Raw genomic sequence first — 20,925 nt, forward strand, 5'->3', positions numbered from 1 at the left:
GCAATGATGGTGCCAACTTGGGCCAGTGAAGCAGCGTCCTCCACAACTAGACTGAAGAACAAAAGGACAGCAACTTGTCTGTTCCCCTCCCCCCAATTCCCCAGCGCTGTTCCCATCCCCCCAATTCGCTAATAAAAATCTTTAAAAAAAAACAAAAAAAAAACCACACTACAGAGCACCACTCCTTCAGAAAGCAAAGGTGTTTCCTTCATTTAACTTTAAATATTTCACATATTTTATATTCACTCCACACACATGTACAGAATGCCTACTGTGTACAAAGGATTAAGACTTATCTCTGAAACACACACATTCAGACCATTGTGCAAGTATGGTTTTAAGCCTCTTCACCCTTCGAATTCCACCTTTTGCCATCCCTTCTCATATGTGTAAGTGCCATAGCAACGATGCATCTGATAACAAATTGCATTTGTTGCCTGAGAGATCATGACCACAGCGATAGGAATTATTTTTAAATTTCATTAAAAATTTTTATTTGGCCATAGCCTATTTTCTTTTGGAATTAATTTATTTCAAGTCCTGGGCCTCTATAGCTTGCATAATCAACTAAGAATACATCAAGGCCTCAAGTGTCTGCATCTCTTCAGGCAGCTCTCCATCTCTACTCCCTGTTACTGTCCAGAATCCCCAATTAGCTTGGTGATTTGCATGAGGCCACTCTCTAAGCCAGCAAGTGACGCTGTCTGTCACTGCTCTCAACGGTGGCCCATGCAAGATGTTGTCAAAGTTCTGAGTTATCATCTGAAAACCTTACCACTCATCACTGTCTCTGTGGACCACATTAGCGAACATATTTACATCTGATGAAACTTATTATTTTTATTTTATTTCTTCATTCCCATTAAGCAATAATGTCAATGATACTGTGTAGGGCAGCTAGACGAATTCACACAATGATACACTAATTTATTCTTTTTCCTCTTCATTTACAGAGTGATAGTTTAAAATCCTTTTAACAATAAGATTTACAGTGACTTTACCAAGTGACTTGGTAGCTTTAAAATCCTTCAAGAAGACTGCCCACCATCATGTCAGGATAATACCTCCTTACAATATGTCCATAGGTACAGCTGCAGCTCGAGGGAAAAGCACCAGCGCCCCTCCTTTCAATCATTCTTGAATTACGTACATAATAAATATAAGCAGAGATAGGAGCTTAAGTTTCTAAGGGGAAACAGAGTGAAAGGACTATCTGAAGAATGAGAGAAGCCAGCCCGGTGATAAGGAAGGGAAGAGCAGTGATGAAGGAATAACAAAAGCTAAAGCAAGGAGACTAGAAAAAGAATCATGTGCCCTGAGAACCACGGGTGGTTTGGAATTTCTAATGTGAGGTGTAAGGGATGACCTGGAGAGGGAAACAGGAGCCAGGTTGTGGAATGTCACCATAAGGAGCTGGGGGCAGGGGTGGGGGAGGAGATGTGAGGGAAGGGTTCCAAAGAGGAGAGTGACATGATCAAAGTTGCTGAATGAGGAATAATTGGGACAGGATGAAATGGAAGTGTGAAATTTAAGGCTGTTCCCCCAAAAAGCCTAAGTATGAACTGAAGAAGGAAGAAAGGCACTATGGCGGGGCGGGGGGAAGACCTTGAAAAGGATGAGGCAAAGGAGCCAGTGGGAGCAAGAGACATTGAAGATAAAGGAATCAGGGAGATAACTGTTTGCTTTTTTTAGCTGAGCCATCCTGCCACCTGTTCTCAACTCAGCTTGGGCCCATGTGGGAATCGAACCAGTGACCTGTTTCTCAGAGCTCACACTCTTGAGTGAGCTCTTAACCAACTGAGCCACCTCACACTCTTGAGTGAGCTCTTAACCAACTGAGCCACTCGGTCGGCCCAGGGAGATAACTGTTGGAGACTAAGGATGCTGATGAGTTTGTAAGTGTAGGAACAAGAACTTAGCATTATCCACTAGAGACCTCCTCCCTGGTCTACAGGAGCACTCAAATGTAGGTCTACATCTTCTACAAGTCTTCTAGTTCCTAGCTACTCAACATGTGATCCAAGGATAAACAGCACAGGATCTCAGGCCCCACTCCAGGCAGAACTCCTGAATCTGAACCTACACTGTAACAAGATACCTAGCAGATTCCCTGGAACATCGAAGCTTGAGAAGCACTATTCCAGACCTATCCTGGAGAACTTTTAAGGAATTAGGGAGAATAGGAAAGGAATCAGAAGACTGGAGGCAGGGAAAAAGGAAAGAAGAAAAATACAGCAAAATTCACATTGGCAACCTGATACTAGAATAAATTATTAACAGGGAGGTCAGATGTAATCACAAGGAGCCAACATGGATGCACTGAGAATAAATCATACCAGATTTTCCTTATTTTCTTATATCAGTAAGCCTAGAAGATGCAGTTGACACAGTATATTGGGGTTTCAGTACAGTATCTGGTAAGATGTCTCAAAATATTTTTTTATTTTTTTTTAAAGATTTTATTGGGGATTTGGGGGAGGGGAACAATGCTGGGGAATTGGTAGAAAGGGAACAGACAAGTTGCTATTGTTTTGTTCTTCAGTCTAGTTGTGGAGGACGTTGCTTCACTGGCCCAAGTTGGCACCATCATTGCGCTCTTCCTAGGTGAGGCAGATCAGTCGCCGGCCTCTGGACGGCCACTCACAGAGGCTGCTGGCCGCTCACACTGGCTGCCGGCTACACATGGTAGCATATGGAAGCCCACTGCAGCAGGGGACTGCAGCCTACGCCATCGCCGGCGACCCACAGCAGCCCAGCTCCGGGTCGAGCTGTTGTTCAGCATCTTAGCTGCAGAGGGCAGTGTCACTGGCCCTCATATGAGGGATCCGAACCGGGGTCCTCTGGCATCCCAAGCCAGTTCTTAACCAATGCGCCACTCAGCCAACCCTCAAAATATTTTTGTAAACAAGGTAAAGAAATGTGAGTTGGGTGATAGTTCTATTCAGTGCATTCATAATTGGTTTAACAATTATTCCAAAAGGATTTTGACTAGTGAATTAAAATTAACCTGGATTTGCAGATCTCTGGTGACAGGACCTCTAACCTTTTCTCCCTAGATCATTCAAAACTTTTTTTATTGATAATTTAGATGCCGATACAAAAGATACATAGATAGTATCACTGAGCCAATTAATGGAATAATCAGGATCCTCCTCCCCCCAAAAAATTAATATACAGAATACAAAGAACTAAAACATTTTAGTTAAATTTAGATGAATTAAAATGATGATAAAATTAAAATGCTAATCCAGGCTCTAAATTGAATAAAGACAAAGATGATGAAAAAGAAGCATAACAGCTGTACATGAAATAAAGACTTGGGAATTTTAGAAGATGGCTAAACTCAGTGTGAGTTAACATATTGACATTAATATGAAGTCAATGGAATAATATGTGAGTTCAGTTAAACCTACATGCCAAACTCCCCAACAGCACAAGACTCATGCTATGATTAAAAGGGGGCAGTGGAGACTTAAGCTAGCTTTTGCTTTCCATAACTTGAGATAGTGCACAAAGATCCCACAGTCAAAACTAAAGATGCCTGATATTAACAATAAGAAGGCCTAAGAAACACACCAAATTGAAATGGAGTGTACTTTCAAGCTGCCCACATGCTCCCTTGTGCATATTCTAATGAGTTTTGCATGCTAATTAGTCATAATTGTCCCAAAAGTTTAATAGCTCTAAATTGGTTCTTCTGATCGCCCACTTACCCCCTCTGTTGCCTTTTGTGCCAAGCTGAAAATGACACTTAACTACCTTATATGTGTTCCTACATCTATACTCTTTGTGGCTCTTTTGATAAAGACTTAGTTACCCAGTTTGGGAGAATCGCTGCATACATACTGGGTATTAGGAGGACACATTTGGGCTTCAAATATCTCAGGGACACTGGAAAGTCCAGACTGTTAGCAAGTGGGTGAAATTTCATGCCTTAATTATTAAAGTATCAAGAAATCCCAGAAGAAGGTGGAGCCCAAACAGCTGAAGACACCCAAATCACTAGGAGTGGTATGTAACAAGAAGTCTCAGTGAGATGGTGCCCATTGTCTAAATTTTTAATTTCAATTTCAGTAAAAATGTTGTGATTTTTTTTTTAATTCTGCCTAGATCAAGCAGAGAGATGATTTAGTGTTTTCCAATTTATGTAGCTTCGGATAGTTCTATCATGTTTCTGAAAGCCAACAATTCCAGCTGAAGCTCTATACTGAGATATTAGATTGAGAGGTAGAGAAGGAGCACCTACAGATAAGGGGGAGTAATCACATAACCCCACCACTCCTTTTATAAAAAGATATACAGTAAAACCTTGGATTGCAAGTAACTTGGTTTGCGAGTGTTCTGCAAGACGAGCAAACATTTCTATTAGGTTGGTGCAAAGGTGATAGCGGTTTTTGCCATTACTCATGATGGCAAAAACCACAATTACTTTTGCACCAACCCAATGATACATTTTAACTTGGTAAATGAGCAATGTCTTGCAATACGAGTAGTTTGTTTTCGAAACAAATTTTGCTCGCAAACCAAGGTATTACTATACCTCAAAACGCACCATCAGAAACCCCTCCTGCCTTTTTTTTTTTTAAGATTTTATTGGGGAATTGCGGGAGGGGAACAGTATTGGGGAATTGGGGAAGGGGAACAGACAAGTTGCTGTCCTTTTGTTCTTCAGCCTAGTTGTGGAGGACTTCACTTCACTGGCCCATATTGGTATTATCATTGCGCTCTTCCCGGATGAGGCAGTCGCTCGCTAGGCATCGGATGGCCACTCATGGCAGCTCACAAGCTCACACCCGCTGCTGGCCAGCCCCACCGCAGCCTATAGTGTTGCCGGCGACTCACAGCAGCCCAGTTCCAGGTTGAGCTGTTGTTTACCATCTTAGCTGTAGAGGGCGCAGTGTCAATGACCCTCATGTGGGATCCGAACCAGGGCCCTGCTGCTCAGAGCTGGCGTCCCCAGCCAACTCCTAACCAATGAGCCACTCGGCCAGCCCCCCTCCTCCCTTTTTGAGTAAATAATTTAGTTATTACTTATAGGCTAGGGATTGAAATGGAGATGGTTAACAGGGGCAGAATTAGGAAATTAGATGATTTCATTCACAAAATTCTGAGATAAGGTTTTAAGTCAGATTTGAGAAAAGGCCGTCTAATCATACTTAGAGTCTCTATTTTTTTCCATATTTCCTTCAGACCTTAAGCACACTAGCTATTACAATATGGGTAGAACTGGTACCCATAACCCCCAAATTAAATTCCTACATCCTCCCCATCCCAACCACTCTCTTTACAAGAAAAAGTAGGCTGAAGGCAAAGCTACTTTTCCCGCAGGAGTTTAAAAAGAAAAAGTCTTCTAATGATTCACACACTTACCTTAAATAACCAGTCTTCTCCCTTCATCCTCCTGACATCTACCCTCATTGCTTGACTCCTGGGGAGATGCTCACCTGTCACTCCACAGACACTAAGATTTCGGTTGGGCATCCTTAGATCAATGTTAAAGTATGAAGCACCTGTATCAAAATCACATAGCATGTTCACTGAAAATACAGACTCCAAGACCCCATCGCAAACCCACTGAAACAAAATTTCTGATTGTGGAACTCAGGAATGTGCATTTTTAACAAGTGATTTTTATGCACCCTGGGTTTAAGACTCTCTGCCTTGCAATTACAATCACAGAGAGGCAACATGATTTACCAACATTCAACCAGCCCACCACTCAACAGCAGGCCCAGGCCAGAATGCACTCTTCCTTAGCACCTGTAGTGATCCTTACCAGCTAGAGCCCACTGGCTTATTACTAACAAGAAAAAGATTTGACGCTTTTCAGAGAAAAGTCCCATCCAATCTCAACAATAACAGCATCCTGCAGAGAAATAGGCAATTAACCCTCTAGTCCCTAATGCTGCCCTTTCATGTGGCAGAGGCAGAAAGCTTCATTTTAGGGCCTCTGATAATTGGTAGAATCATCGTTGCTAAGGATTTGCAGTGTTGAGAGAAGACCACAGAAACAACAGGACAAATACAAAAGGTACTATTCTCATCCATCAATGAGAGGGTCTGGAAACCAAAATTTGATTATTTTGTCTCTGCTTGAGTCTCGCTTGAACTATGTGTTCCTGGAAATTAAATTCACACTCAGGTTGACTTCAGAGTTATTCTTTCCTTTCATTTAGCAGCCTTTAGAAGTGTTTCTTGTCCTAAGAAACTACACAGGAGGCCCCAACAAAAAGTAGCTGTAATTAAAGGTGCAAATGAGCCCATAGGGATACCCAGGGAACCAAGGAGTGAATATCACATACCCCCTAACATGAGGCAAAGGTGTCCTCAAATATCCTCACTCAGAAAATACAAAGTCACTCTTAATACAAGTCATTATCTCAGTTACTTTATTTGGAATTTGGATTGCAGAAGGTACAATGACCTAAAATTACCTTAATCAATATTACTTTGGCTATGTGAAATAAGTCAGAAAGAGAAAGGCAAATACCATATGATCTCAATTATATGTGAAATCTAAAGAACAGAATAAACAAACAAACAAAACAGAAATAGACCCATAGATACAGAGAACAAACTGATGGTTGCTAGATGGGAGGGGGGTTAGGGATAGGTGAGAAAGGTGAAGGGAGTACAAATTGCTAGTCATAAAATAGTCACAGGATGTAAAGTACGGTACAGGGAATATAGTTAATGGTATTATAATAGCTATGAACAGTGTCAGATGGGTATTAGACTTGTAGGGGTTATCACTTCATGAGATGTGTAAATGTCTAATCACAATGTTGCTTTGTACACCTGAAACTAATAATATATTATATATATATAAAAAATATGTATTTTAAATAAATAAATAAATATATATATATATATATATATATATATATACACACACACACACACATATATCTGGGTTTCTTATAAAACTCATCTTCTTATGGACTAAGTAAAAAAGGAGGCAACTGTATCATTCATCATTCCTGGTTATGTTTTATAAGAGTTTATTAAAAAGCCATACATGATTATGTCATGGAATTTGTGAATGGTGATCAAACAAATGGGGGGGGGGGGAATGCCTAAAGAAATCAGAATGGTTACTTGTGACTTAGGCTGAAATTTCAGTGGTCATGTCATACATGAGTTTTAAAAAAAGATGTAGTGTCTCACTCGCACAGCTTAGAAGTGATGATGGGCCCTGAAAAACTGAGGTGACTTCAAAAATGTTTCAACCAAAAGCAATTACATTGCTTCATGAATTTTAAGTAGAAAAAAAGTAATTCTAACTTAACATATTATTTTGTCACTGGAATTGAAAAAAAAAATCTATCAAGGCACCAAGATACAATAGATAGAGTATACCAAAGGTGTCAGATCAGGCTACAAATTTTTCAGTTATGGTCAACTGGTTATAATACTTGAACCCTCACTCATCTGGAGGATATAATATAAAAGAATAAACAGGGCCGGCCGAGTGGCTCAGTTGGTTAAGAGCTCATGCAAGAGTGTGAGCTTTGAGCAACAACAGTTCGATGCCTGGCCCGAGCTGAGTTGCTGCTGAGCTGCCAACAGGTGGCAGGATGGCTCAGCTAAAAAAAAAAAAAAAAAAAAGAATAAACAGAGAGCTGTGGGTGGGCACAGAGTCTCATCCACCCAGACAAGAAGGAAGGAGAATACTGTCTCTCCCCTCAAGCCTAGTAAGGGGGCGCCAACAAGCCCATGCAGACAACTTAATGTGTGGTCCCTGCAGTTGGATTCATGGTGAATTGTGACTGACTCCTGTCTGAGAAACCTGAAGGACAAAAGATGGGCTGATGAGTTGCTCAAAGAAGAGGCTAAGTGGGCATCCCGCACTCCCAGAATTTACCAGGGTCGAGGATGCATGTGTGTTCTCTTGTACTGGAGATGGAGCAAGTTGTGACAGCAATGGCATGAGGTCATGTTAGGACTTTACAAGGGGTTCACTGCAGGGGCAAACAGCCCTCAGCAGAGAGAAGCTAGAGGTCCAACAGCAGTCATGGGCTGAGGACAGAGTAAGCTACTAACGAAGAACATGAGAGGGCATTACTATCATCAAAGCACAGGTGACAGCCCAGGCGGCATGAGACCACTTACAACAGGATCAGTCTTTTATGGGCTTTTCTGCCGCTCCTACTTCCTCCTTCTCTACCCCTACACCATGAAGTCCCACCTCAACTCCAAACATGGAAGGCCAAGAAGTCTTGGTCAGATGCTCAAGATGGGGAAGGAAGCCGATTAGATGTCTTTGCCCAATTTCAAGCATCTCCCAGACAACAGGCTGGACTGAAGATTGTGGGGAGGAGAGAATTTTTCATTTTCAATCAAGTTTGGTGCTTTGCCTCTTTCACCAGACTGCACATATTACGTACAGCTGTCCCCCATTAACCACAGGGAATATGTTCCAAGACCGCCACTGGACGCCTGAAACCATGGATAGTACCAGACCCTGTATATACTATACTTTTTTCCTATATGTACATACGTACATATGATAAAATTTAATTTATAAATTAGGCACAGTAAAAGGTTAACGACAATAACTGATAATAAAAGAGAACAAGTATAATATGCTGTAATAAAAGTTACATGAACGTGTGGTATTATTAAGTAAAATAGGGTGACTTGAACACCAGCACTTACCAGCACTGCAATACCAAGATTGAGAGGGCTACTGAGTAACAGGTGGGGAACACATACAGCGTGGAAACGCTGGACAAAGTGGTGATTCACATCCTGGATGGGACATAGTGGGATGTCATTGAGATGTCATGCTGCTACTCAGATGGCACTCAATTTAAAGATTATGGAGCCGACCGAGTGGTGCGTTGGTTAGGAGCTGCCTTCGGATGCCAGCTCTGAGCAGCAGGGCCCCAGCTCAGATCCCACATGAGGGCCAGTGACACTGCGCCCTCTACAGCTAAAATGGTGAACAACAGCTTGACCTGGAGCTGGGCTGCTGTGAGTTACCAGCGGCATAGGCTGCGGCAGGGCTGGCTGGCAGCTGACGTGCACTTTCGTGAACTGCCATAAGCCTCCGTGAGCAGCCGCCCAATGGCCAGCAAGCGACTGCCTCACCAGGGAAGAGCGCAATGATAATACCAACATGGGCCAGTGAAGCAACGTCCTCCACAACTAGACTGAAGAACAAAAGCACAGCAACTTGTCTGTTCCCCTTCCCTGATTCCCCAACACAGTTCCCCTCCCCCAAGTCCCCAATAAAATATTTTAAAAAGAAAAATAAAAAAACAATAAAGATTATGAATTATTTCTGGAATTTCCATTTAGTATTTTTGGATGGCAGCTGACTGCAAACTGAAACTCGGAAATTAAACCTGTGAATAAGGGTGGACTACTGTACTAAATTGAGTGTTCTGTTACTGAAAAATAACCAGGAATGTTGTACAGTTACCCACACTTTCATTCAAGAAGGTCATATAAATGGAATTGAAATAAAAAGGAACATGGATACATGTTTGGATGAATTTGGATGAATTTTCAGAGAATTATACTGGGTGAAAATAAAAATCAATCCCAAAAGACTAAACACTATATTATTCCATTTACATAATAATTTGTTATTCCATCTATATAATGACAAAATTATACAAGTGAAGATGAGATTAGTGGTTGCCAAGAGTGAAGAAGGGGGTGGGGGCAAAAGGAAAGTGGATGTGGATATAAAAGGGCAACAAGAAGAATCCACACAGTGACAGAAATGTGCTGTGTCTTGACTATATGTCAGTATCCTGGTGATGATACAATACCCACCATACACAACTACCAGCACCACACATGTGCTATTAGGGGAAACGGGGTAAAGGGTACACAGCGTGTCTCCGTATTATTTCTTACAACAGCACAGGTATATACGATTCTCTCAAAATAAAAAGTTTAATTTTTTAAAAAAGGTGCTGAAAGCTGTGTGTATGCCAGTTGATGGAACAAGTGATGACCAGTCTTTCTTCCACTGGCTCACATTCTATCAGCGGAAGATGCTTTGACTCTTTTGTAATAAAACCCACTGCATTCAATTGTGCAAATATCAGGGGTTTCAACCTAATATTTGCTGGTTGTATTGGTATATTAGTTTAACTAGGCCTGCCATTACAAAGCACCACAAACTGGGTGGCTTAAAACAACAGAAATTTATTGACTCACAGTTATGAAAGCTAGAAGTCTGAAATCAAGGTGTTGGCAGGGCCATGCTCCCTCTGGAACCTGTAGGGGAATCCTTCTTTGCCTCTTTGTAGCTTTTGGTGGCTTGCCAGCAGTCTTTGGTTGTCCTCTGGCTGGCAGCTGCTTAACTCCAAACTCTGCTCTCATCTCATAGTGATCTCCCTGTGTGTCTCTGTTTTCATGTAGCCTTCTTATAAGGTCACCAGTCATGTTGGATGAAGAACACACCCTACTCCAGTATGACCTTAAGTAATTACATCTGCAGTGACCCTATTTCCAAATAAGGTCACATTCTGAGGAACTGGGGGTTAGAGCCTTTGCATATCCTTTGGGGTTAGGGGGCATCATCCAACCCATAACACTTGGCTAGAGTCAAATATTCTGTTTGTTGTTTTCAGATCTTATTCAACAACCCCATTTTCACCACTGAGCTTCCTGGATAGACAGGTAGAAGGAGCAGTACCCTAATAATTGACAGAAACTCAAGGGCACCACTCTTCTCACATATGTAGGAGCCATCTGTCTCAGGATAGGCAGCCAAATGCCACCTGGACCTCCCTGGTGACAACTCTACCTCTCAGCCACTACCCCATAGTTGGGGCCATGTCCCCAGGCTGCTTATAGCAATAATTTTGACTTTGTCTAGGATCCAAAAGCCTCTAAAAGTTATAGCGACATCCCCATACACATTATGCTGCCTGGTTCAAAATACTGCCTGTCTTATTTCATAGGCTCACTCGAACTTAAATCAGGCTATGACTTCAGTCCTTGCAGATTTCCTATCAAGAGACCAGCTGTCTCTCCTGATATTTGGCTTTTGTGAGCACGGCTCCAGTCCACTGGATGCCGACTGTGTGTGTCTGAGTCCCAGCTGTGGGCAAAATTCATGCTCATTTCCAGAAAGCTCCTAAGCCCTATGCCAATCAAGATAGTGGCTATTTAACTAATTGTTCTGTTTAATCGCCCCCACGCCCAAGCATTTCATTCCATCAATCAATACTTATTGAGCACCAACTATATACCAGGTACGTTCTAGATGAGAGATACCATTGTTTCTTCTGAGCCAACTGTGTCCTAGGATTCTCCAGTCGAATCCCTTACTTCACTGGTGGTACATGGTAACAGCTTCATGATTTCCGCTAGAACCACTGGTATGACTGTGCATATTTCCGGAGTGTGTCCCTAGCTCTGGCATCCAGGCTCTCCCATAAATCCTGAAAGCAACCTAGTAACCTATAATAAATTTATTTCTTCATAAACTGGCTAGTTTGGTGTAGAGTAAAACTAATATGTTGCCCTGCTGCATTATGAAAAAAAGGTTCACATTAGGTCCCACAATCTGGAGGAGAAAAACCAAACACTTTGTTCCCTAAGCCCTTTTCTTTCCCCAAAATAAAGACATACATGAAAAAGACCCAGGACCACTCTGTCTAGTTCTGGTCCTCGCGATAAATGAAATTTTGAGCCTTTCTTGTACGTTACTGACTCCTAGCAATAACTTTATTGTTTTATTACTTTATTGACTTTTGCAATGCAGATATCTGAAGATATGACACAGTCTTTGAAGTTATAACACTCATGTGAGATAACTGCTTTTTTTTCCCCCCACAATGAACATAGTAACTGTAAACTTGGTAATCTTTTGGTGCCTTTCTTTTAAATGTCTGTTGTATATTTCATTTGGCAAGCCAATCCTTCTAAAGCCTGAACTCCCTTGCAATCCAACTCAGCAAGTAAAATTTTTTTTCTACTAAATACTTTTGTAGTTGTGTCTTCTTTTGCCACTAGGCTCTGTCCAGAGGCCGGCGACTGATCTGCCAGCGACTGATCTGCCTCGCCTGGGAAAAGCGGAACGATGGTGCCAGCTTGGGCCAGTGAAGCAACATCCTCCACAACTAGACTGAAGAACAAACCAACAGCAACTTGTCTGTTCCCCCTCCCCCAATTCCCCAATAAAATCTTTTTTAAAAAAAAGACAAAAAACAAAAAACTTTTGTGCTTCAAAGGACACTAATAAGTAAAAAGACAACCCATGAAACAAGAGAAAATATTGGCAAATCACATATCTGATAAAGGTCTAGTATTCAGAATATATAAGGAACTTTAAACTCAGTGACAAAAGGACAAATAACCCAATTTTAAAATGGGTAAAGGATCTGAACAGATATTTCCCCAAAGAAGATATGCAAATTGTCAATAAGGGCATGAAAAAATACTCAATATCATTAGTCATTAGGAAAATGCAAATCAAAACCACTAGATACCACTAACACTCACTATGTAGGATGGCTACAATTTAAAAACAAACAAACAAAAAACAGTAACAAATGTTGGCTTCCAGGGTGAGGAGAAATTAGAACCCTCATACACTGCTTGTAATAATGTAAAATGATACATCCACTTTGGAAAGCAATCTGGCAGTTCCTAAAAAGGATAAACTTAGAGTTACCATGTGACTCAAAAATTTCACTCTTGCCATATACCCAAGAGAACAGAAAATAGTATGTCCACACAAAAAATATACAAATGTTCACAGCAGCATTATTCATAATAGCCAAAAAAGTGAAAACAACCCAAATATCCATCATTTGATAAATGGAATTAGAAAAGACGGTATATCTATACAATGGAATATTATTCAGCAAGAGGGGTACAAATGTCTAACTATTATATTGTTTTGTACTCCTGAAACTAATAATAATAATTTTTTAAAAAACACATAGTAAAAAAAAGGAAATAAAGTAGTGCTATACAACATGGATGAACCTTGAAACATTATACAAAATGAAAGAAGCTAATTATAATGAACCACATATTATATGACTCCATTTATATGAAATGTCCAGGAAAGACAAATCCATTGGGACAGAAAGTAGATCAGTGGTTGCCTAGGGCTTGGAATATTGAGGAGAAATGAAAAGCTAATGGGTTTCTTTTCTTTTTTTTTTTTTTTTTAAAGTTCTCTCTCTAATTTTCTCTGTTTTTTTTTTTTTTTAAATTGGGGAATTGGGGGAGGGGAACAGCGCTGGAGAATCGGGGGAAGGGGAACCAACAAGTTGCTGTTGTTTTTTTTGTTTGTTTTTGTTTTTTTTGTTCTTCAGTCTAGTTGTGGAGGATGTTGCGTCACTGGCCCAATTTGGCACCATCATTGTGCTCTTCCCAGGCGAGGCAGATCAGTCGCCGGCTTCTGGACGGCCGCTCACCGCAGCTGCTGGCCACTCACCGCAGCTGCTGGCTGCTCACGCTGGCTGGCTGCTAGCTACACATGGTAGCTTATGGCAGCCCACTGCAGCACGGGACTGCAGCCTACGCTGTCCTGGGCGACCCACAGCAGCCCAGCCCCAGATCAAGCTGTTGTTCAGCATCTCAGCTGTAGAGGTTAGTGTCACTGGCCCTCATATGTGGGATCTGAACCAGGGCCCTCCGGCATCCCAAGCCAGTTCTCAACCAATGCGCCACTCAGTCGGCCCCGCTAATGGGTTTCTTTTGGAGTGATAAAAATGTTCTGAATTTAGTAGAGGTGATAGTTGCAAACTCTGTGAATATACTGAAAACCATTCAATTGTATACTATAATTGGATAAATTGTGTAGCATATGAATTTTATCTCAGTAAAGCTGGTTGTTGTTTTTTTTAAGTTTTCACAGTAGGATTTAATTTGTAGGAAGAATTAGAAAGTAGATATACTGAAGGCTTAGAAAGGAGAAGTACAGGGTTACCAAAAGTGTTTCGTTCAGATGGAAGTCAGATTGATTTTCTACGCTTAACATATTAGTTATAAAAGAAAAGATGGGAATGCATACATCATATGTAAATCAAAGACAATGCGAGGCAATATGATTCAATACATTAGGAGTTCACCTACCCAGGCTGATAACTATTGACCTCACCATTTCAAATTCCTTAGGTCAATTCAGAACATCTTATTCTAGATATACTCTACTGGGTTTCTAGGCATACCAAAAACAGAAAAAGCAAACAGAATAAGGCTGTTGACATTACATTATTATTGGCTATAATTGTGGTTAACTAAAAATCATCCTGTGTCATTATGAATTATAAGCACAAACTAGTATTAACATTGTTTCTATCAAACATGTAACAAAGGAACTCCAAGAATTACCCACAACTATATTTCTCTGTCAAAGAAGTACCATGAACACTGCTTATATCCAATATGGTTTTGTTTGAAGACTATAAACAAGCATGAGTAAACAGATCAACAAGTCAGTTCCTCACCTTTCCTTTGAAATGAATACTTCAATAGCCACTTCAAACGATCAGGGCACAGACAAGTTGGATGTTTACTTGGAGTCATCAATTTCACGCTGGTTCACTATAGACCATTGGTAAGGAAAGGGGATATATACCTTAAAAATAAGGACCATACATATGATGGTTTGGCAAGAGAAAGAAAGCCTGATTTCTCTATTTTAAAATATTTTAAAATAAATTTCAGGGTGGGATATATACTTGTTAGCTATCGTCCACAGTGCTAATTTTATTTATAAAAATCTCCTAAATGCCTCCAATGATAATAAGCATAGATGACAGGCAATTTGGGCAGGAGGAGCTTAAAGGTAATAGGCTTGGTCACAACCATTGACCTTTTTCAAGTCAAAGCTCTAGAAAGGGTCCCAGCACTCCATACCCGTGGATTATAAATCCAAGGAGAATGGGGAAGAAAGATCAATCCTGAGGAGTTAGATCCAAAGCATTTATTGAAAATGGTAATTCCAAATCCTTTTATCTTTGATTTCACACTGTTCACAACTTAAAGTGGTTTGTGCCATATGTTACTGAAGGGCAATATAAATTACCTGACTCTCTTTCAAGATCTACAGCATATCTGAAGATATCCCAAGATTTTGCATAAAGAAGGCTGACAAAACACTAGTTTACACAAACCCACCAAAAGGCATTATTTGAATATATACAATTGAGTTCATTTTCAACACAGCAATTAATATTCCCTATGATTGGATTATAGTTATTCCAAGTTGTTGGGGATTTTTCCTAATACAGGGCACAAAAAGAGCTGTAAGATGTCAATAGTACAAAAAAATATGAGGGGGAAGAGAGTTTACCACCCCCAAAATATGCCTTTTGGGATATTAATTATTTTAAGCTGGTTATTTTTAAGGAACAAAAGACTCAGGAGAACCTTTGACTCCCCCTGTTATCTACCTAAAGGAATTCAGATTTCAAAACCTGCACCAGGAAGAGCATCACCTTTACCATAACATGAATGAAGTGTGGCACACAGGAAGGAACCTAGCAGTCTGTTTGTTAGAATAACCTCAGAGTTCCATTGTTTCTGGGTGATCTGGCAAGAATTTGTTTACCAAATGTTTGCTCCTTCTCATCTATCTGTGAATTGCCTACCTTCCCTTTAATGTCCAAACCACCTTACCCCCTTTCTCCTTAGCTAAAGATGGCATATAGGCCCCAATTTCCCAATCTGTCCTCAGGTCCTACATTCTTACAGAACTCCTGTATGTACACAAGCAATAAATTTGGTTATTTACTCCTAATAATCCGTCTCATGTCAATTTGATTATAGATCAGCCAGAATGACTATGATGGAAAAGAGGGGAAATTTCACCCTCAGAGAATTATTTTCACATAATAGTGGGTCTCTGGAAATCCCAATGAAAAATTCTATTTAGAGAATATAGGAAGTATATCTGAATTTGTTTAAAGGGAAAAAATAACCAAAACTCATTCATCTGTGTTTTGGGACAGGGCAAACAATTAAATTAAATCAGAGATATATGCTATTCTAGATACCATCCTCCATTTACTTTTTGGCCTTACAGATTCTTCCATGATAAATCTTTTCATTCCTAATATGTGCTTTTCCTCTGTTTTTGGGTTTCATAAGATTATGCTTCCCAAGTTTACTTGCCTTACAACTGACTGCACATGACTTTAGAACTTAAGCTCTGAGCCTCAACTGTCATTACCAGATATGTTTGTATGGGTCAAATCCTCAGAGAACAATGAATCAATAATACCAGTAAGTAAAAGGTTCACAGGACAATGTTATTTAGCTAAGCTTTTAAGGAAGCCAGAAATGCCTTTCACTTTTGCACAAGTTCTCTGCCTTTTGATTTCTAGGAAATTAACCATATTTATACTTTTTCTGAAAATGAAAAGGAGCAATGGAATTCTCTTTTAGGAGTAATGAGAAAACCTACAGAAATAAAAATTCAGGCACTTCTACTTGCCTCCTCAATAATCTAAGTAAATGTGACAATACTGGAACTTAACTCCCAATAATCCACAATGCACTGTGCCTGGTACCTAGCAGGTGTTCAGTATTTGTTGTTTGTTAAATGAATATTGAAAGTATTTCAAACACAAGCTTTTGCTTTGTTAATGTGCCTCTAATGTTCCACTCATAAAAACACATCTTCACACACACACACACACACACACACACACACACACACACAATCTAGATATAGCCACATTGATGTCTACTCTTGAAAATGCCCTCATGACAAAAAGTGGAAGATAAATATGATAGAATGGAACAAGATGGTGACTGTTAGAGAAATTATGAAAGGAAATTCCAAACACTTAAAATTCTTCCATTGTCTTTTTAATTTCAGTTACCTTGATTTCCATGGAAATTCACAGGCATCTACAAAAAAAGTAATCTATTTCTACACTGAAACTTTAAGATTGCTCTTGGCCATAAAATCACACATAATCACAAACAATCGTTTTACATCCCTATACATGCCACATCAGAGAATTTACATTTGAAGGGAAGCCACATATTGCCAAGTAATATGCAACATGTTCAACAAACCTCAACAGAAATGAATACTGATTGTATCATCTATCACTTAAAGAGTAGCTATCAGAAGTACTGGTAATTCTCACACTAGTGGACAAACGTTTTTTTACTAACAGCTCATTTCAATTCAGTGATCTTTTTTCTTCCCTGAACAAGAATACCTAAAGATGTTGTGTGTGGTGTTTGTGTTTTTTATCCTGTTTTTATTCTGTGCTTCAAACAAAACGTAGGTAGAGAAGTTAACTGGTATTTGTTTTGTGTGGGGGTTAAAAAACATTTGAAGGCAACGCAGTTTAACTCCACAGGCTTGTTTACCAGCAGGCTGATGTTCCCTTGAAGCAAGCCATAAAACGCGCAAAATAAGGCTCTTTCAAAATAATTTTACAGATAGGGAATAGATGGGAGAGGAAAACACATCAGTCATCAGCAATAAAACAGAAGCTTTGTTCCTCTGTTTGTAAACAAGAGCCGGAGCCGGCGCTCCACCCTGGCACCCGGGAGGTAAGGAATGACGGGCACAACTCTGCGCTCATCCCGAAGCGTTCCGCAAGGGCCGCCTGGGGAGGCTGACCTCCACCTGGACCAGGCACCGTCCTCTGGCCGGGCCAAAAACCTACCGCAACTCTTCTGCTTCCAACGTAGGGCTGGAGTCGATCGTCCCTCCTTAACTTCCCTGCAGTTACCTCGGCATTCTTAAACCTCCTTCAAGTACCTGCACTTTGCCATATAGGGCCTCGATGGGAGCCTGTGCCCTCGGAGAAGCCTCCACCCGCCCGCCCCGCAGGAGGCGCCCCCGCGGACGGCTTACCGAGCAGCGAGCCTATGAAGATGACGACCTGCACGGTGGTGGTGAACTGGCGGTACAGCTGCGCCTCGCCGAACTCGCCGAGTGCGCTGCGGTTGGCGCCCGCCGCCTCCGCGCCCGACGCGTTGCGCGGCTCGCTGGAGTTTCGGGAAATCCAGCTACCGTTATGCCCCATGGCGAGGCTGGGGCCCCGGCTCTGCTGGTCGCCAGCCCTTCCGCCTGCCTCCGAGCCCCACGCCAGTCTCTCCTGCCCCGGGCGCGGGGGGACGCGCGGGTGCCTGGTGGGAGTCCTGGAGAACCAGGGGCAGCCGCGGGTCCCCTCACGTCTCCACATCTCCAGCCCCGGCGCCTGGGAGGCGGGGAGAGAGGGGGGCGAGGCTGCGCCCCATGCCCGTACCCTCCTGGGTCCCCGTCAGCAGCCACATGAAGGCGGCACGATCAGAGCCCGCTGAGCATCGTCCGTCCCTCCTCCCGAGTGGTCAGCGCAGCCAAGCCCACTCAGCGGAGATGGAAGCACTGAAGGAAGCATTTGATGGTCAAGAAGGGCGCTCTCCGCTCGTGCCGCCCCCTGCAACCTCTGCTCCTTCCACCCCCCGAGGGCCGGGGTATCCTTCGCGAGTCCCCCCGGCTGACGGGCTCAGCCCCTCTCCTTAGAGGGAAGAGGGCATTTGGTTGAAGCCGTTTTTCAATCCTGCAGGCTTCGAGGCTAGATGGATATGGCAAACCTGTGAAATGTCCAAGCCAAGTGGTCGGAGCCCCGAGGGGAGCCCCGACTCTCCGACGGCGCCCATGGCCTAGGCAGAATGCCCTGAATCTCCCCCAACAGCCTCGCCCTCAGCACCTGGTTGTCCCCCGGGACACCCGCGCGGTCTCCTCCGGTCCAGCCCCTTACTGGGGGCTCCGACCTCCCGCCTCGGCGCCGGCTGCAGGGACCCCGTCCCGCATCCCCTTTGCCTCTGCACGGCCTAGCGTCCCGTTTCCGACCCCGCTCCGGCCCTCGGCTGCTGAGAGGAGCCTCGCGGCCGCACGGGCACTAGACAGGACGCCCCTACAGGGGCAGGGGCAAGGTCCGCGCGGCCGCCGGACTCCCGGAGCGCGCCTGGGGCTGCTAGGGGCGCGCGGCCCGCGGGGGTGGTCACGTGACGTGCCTGGCCCCGCCCCACACGCCGAGGCGGCCGCGGGGACCGACGCCATCTTGGCCCTGTTGAGCGTGATTGCCCGGGTCCGGAGCGTGGGAGGTGCGGGGTATCCTTGTCTGGCCGCGGTGGCCCAACGGGCGGCTCCTTCCAGGCTTCACTTCCTTTCCTGCTGTCCTCACGGTCCCCTCCCTCGTCAGCAGGGGCTGCCTGAGGCTTATAGTGTACAGGACGCTGTCACCTTGGCTGGGAGCCCAGTCTCCCCTCAGTCAAGCCTTGGGTGTAGCTGAAGCATTTAAGAAAGATGAAATTTAGGAATGCAATCCTGGGCTCTTTTATTGAGACTCACGTATAAAAGGTACACGATAGAACCCAGGTCTGATGGATTCCTGGAATGAGGAATTGGGAGGGAGCCAACTTCCTGCGGGCTGATGCAAAAGAATGGAAGCTAAAGACGGTAAGAGAAGTTGAATGGGAAAAGGAATGTGTACGAGCATCTAGAGAAAAGGATCTGGGGAAGAGAAAAGGAGAAATGAGACAGGAAAACACAGCTAAAGATTTGCTTGTTTTGACTTAATGGAAACTGGCTTTTTAATAAGGGAAGGACGTGGTTGAGGGCTCTGACATATTGACTGATAGGACTAGGTCCCAGGACTAACATTAACCCTTTTGCTGCGATGGTCGGATATATCTGAATGAATATATCCGAAATTTTTATACATAAAACTAACATTTATATACAAAGCAGCTCAAATCGTTACTATTAGATGCATAAAATAGTCAAAATATCAACTTTTTGGTTTTTGTGGATTTCTGACACATTTTGAAAAAAACCTTGAAATCAATTAACAGCAAGAGTTAAGAGTTGATTAAAATTAGTTATTTCTTGGTTTGCCTCAAGGCTGATTATACTACAATATGACTACTTCACTTTCACTGGTGACCCTTATTACTGGTCTTGAAAGGGCAAAAAACCATGTCTTGTACGTCTTTGGAGTCTCAAAATACCTATACATAATAACCCTCCAGGTAAGCAGTTATTTTAAACATTTTGGAGGCCAAAAAAGAGGAGAGGGATAATTACTTATTAATTGTATTTTCAAAAAAAAAAGTTAAAATTTGTTCTGGGAGTCCTAACATATATTCCAAGATGGAAACCCTTACACTATAATCATTACAAAACGAAAAGGATAATAATTCACCAACATCCAGCACATTCCTTTAGGAAGGGTTGGGGAAGAATGTGTATAAATGAGTTGTTTAGTAACTAACAGCTGTAAAAACACCCCTTTTACCCACCTTCATCGGCTACCCCCTATTCAAAACTGCTAAGAAGGATTGAGATACAGGTGTAGGAAAGTGTCAAGTTTGCAGGTGTAAAGAGTGTTGAATAAAGCAAGAAACTTCTCATTTTTTTTATTCTGAAAAAATACATTCTCTACAGCCCCTAAGTTGGTGTTAGAGTATAGGGTTAGTTGAATCAAGAAGTAGCCTGATCAGCTGAGGTCACCATGATTCTCAGACTTGAAGGATTGCTTGTGAAAATATAGAACTGAGGACAGGAATAGAGTGGCATGATTTCTATGGCTATGTGCTATATGAATTTTTCACTGGCTACAAAAGAATTTAAGATTCATCTAAGAAATCAGACATGATTTAAATATATGTTAAGTGTCTATAGTAGTGTTATTTATACTTATCACAAAGTTAGTGGCCTAAAAAAGCAACAATCCTTTTTTCACTCACAGGTACGCAATTTGGGCAAGGCTCGTTCGGACAGCTTGTCTCTGTGCCACATGACATCAGCTGGAGGAGCTGAAAAGTTGAGGATCTGGGATCAGCGAGTGGCATGTTGGTTAAGAGCTGGCTTGGGACGCCAGAGGGCCCCAGTTCGGACCCCACATATGAGGGCCAGCGACACTGCCCTCTACAGCTAAGATGCTGAACAACAGCTCAACCTGGAGCTGGGCTGCCGTGAGTCCC

General features: G+C 42.4%; 1 protein-coding gene across 4 annotated transcripts in view; it reads right to left on the reverse strand.

Moving 5' to 3' along the window:
* Window positions 1-18,906, reverse strand: part of GPR176 (G protein-coupled receptor 176) — a 90,234-nt gene extending 71,328 nt beyond the window's left edge. The window contains exons 1-2 of one of the 4 annotated variants that reach the window (XM_019645087.1): window positions 17,810-17,887; window positions 5,371-5,510 (exon numbers count right to left, since the gene is read on the reverse strand). Coding sequence is in view for 2 of the 4 variants with exons in the window: in XM_019645085.1 (XP_019500630.1) it covers window positions 17,810-18,140 (331 nt within the window). In the remaining 2 variants the exon portion in view is untranslated. Of the gene's footprint in view, window positions 1-5,370; window positions 5,511-14,432; window positions 14,564-17,809 lie in introns of those variants that run through there. The other 3 variants (XM_019645086.1, XM_019645088.1, XM_019645085.1) reach the window with 3 other exon arrangements.
* Between the last annotated feature and the right edge of the window lie 2,019 nt (window positions 18,907-20,925).

This window comes from Hipposideros armiger, unplaced genomic scaffold (assembly GCF_001890085.2).
Source record: "Hipposideros armiger isolate ML-2016 unplaced genomic scaffold, ASM189008v1 scaffold_92, whole genome shotgun sequence".
Classification (NCBI taxonomy): Eukaryota; Metazoa; Chordata; class Mammalia; order Chiroptera; family Hipposideridae; genus Hipposideros; species Hipposideros armiger.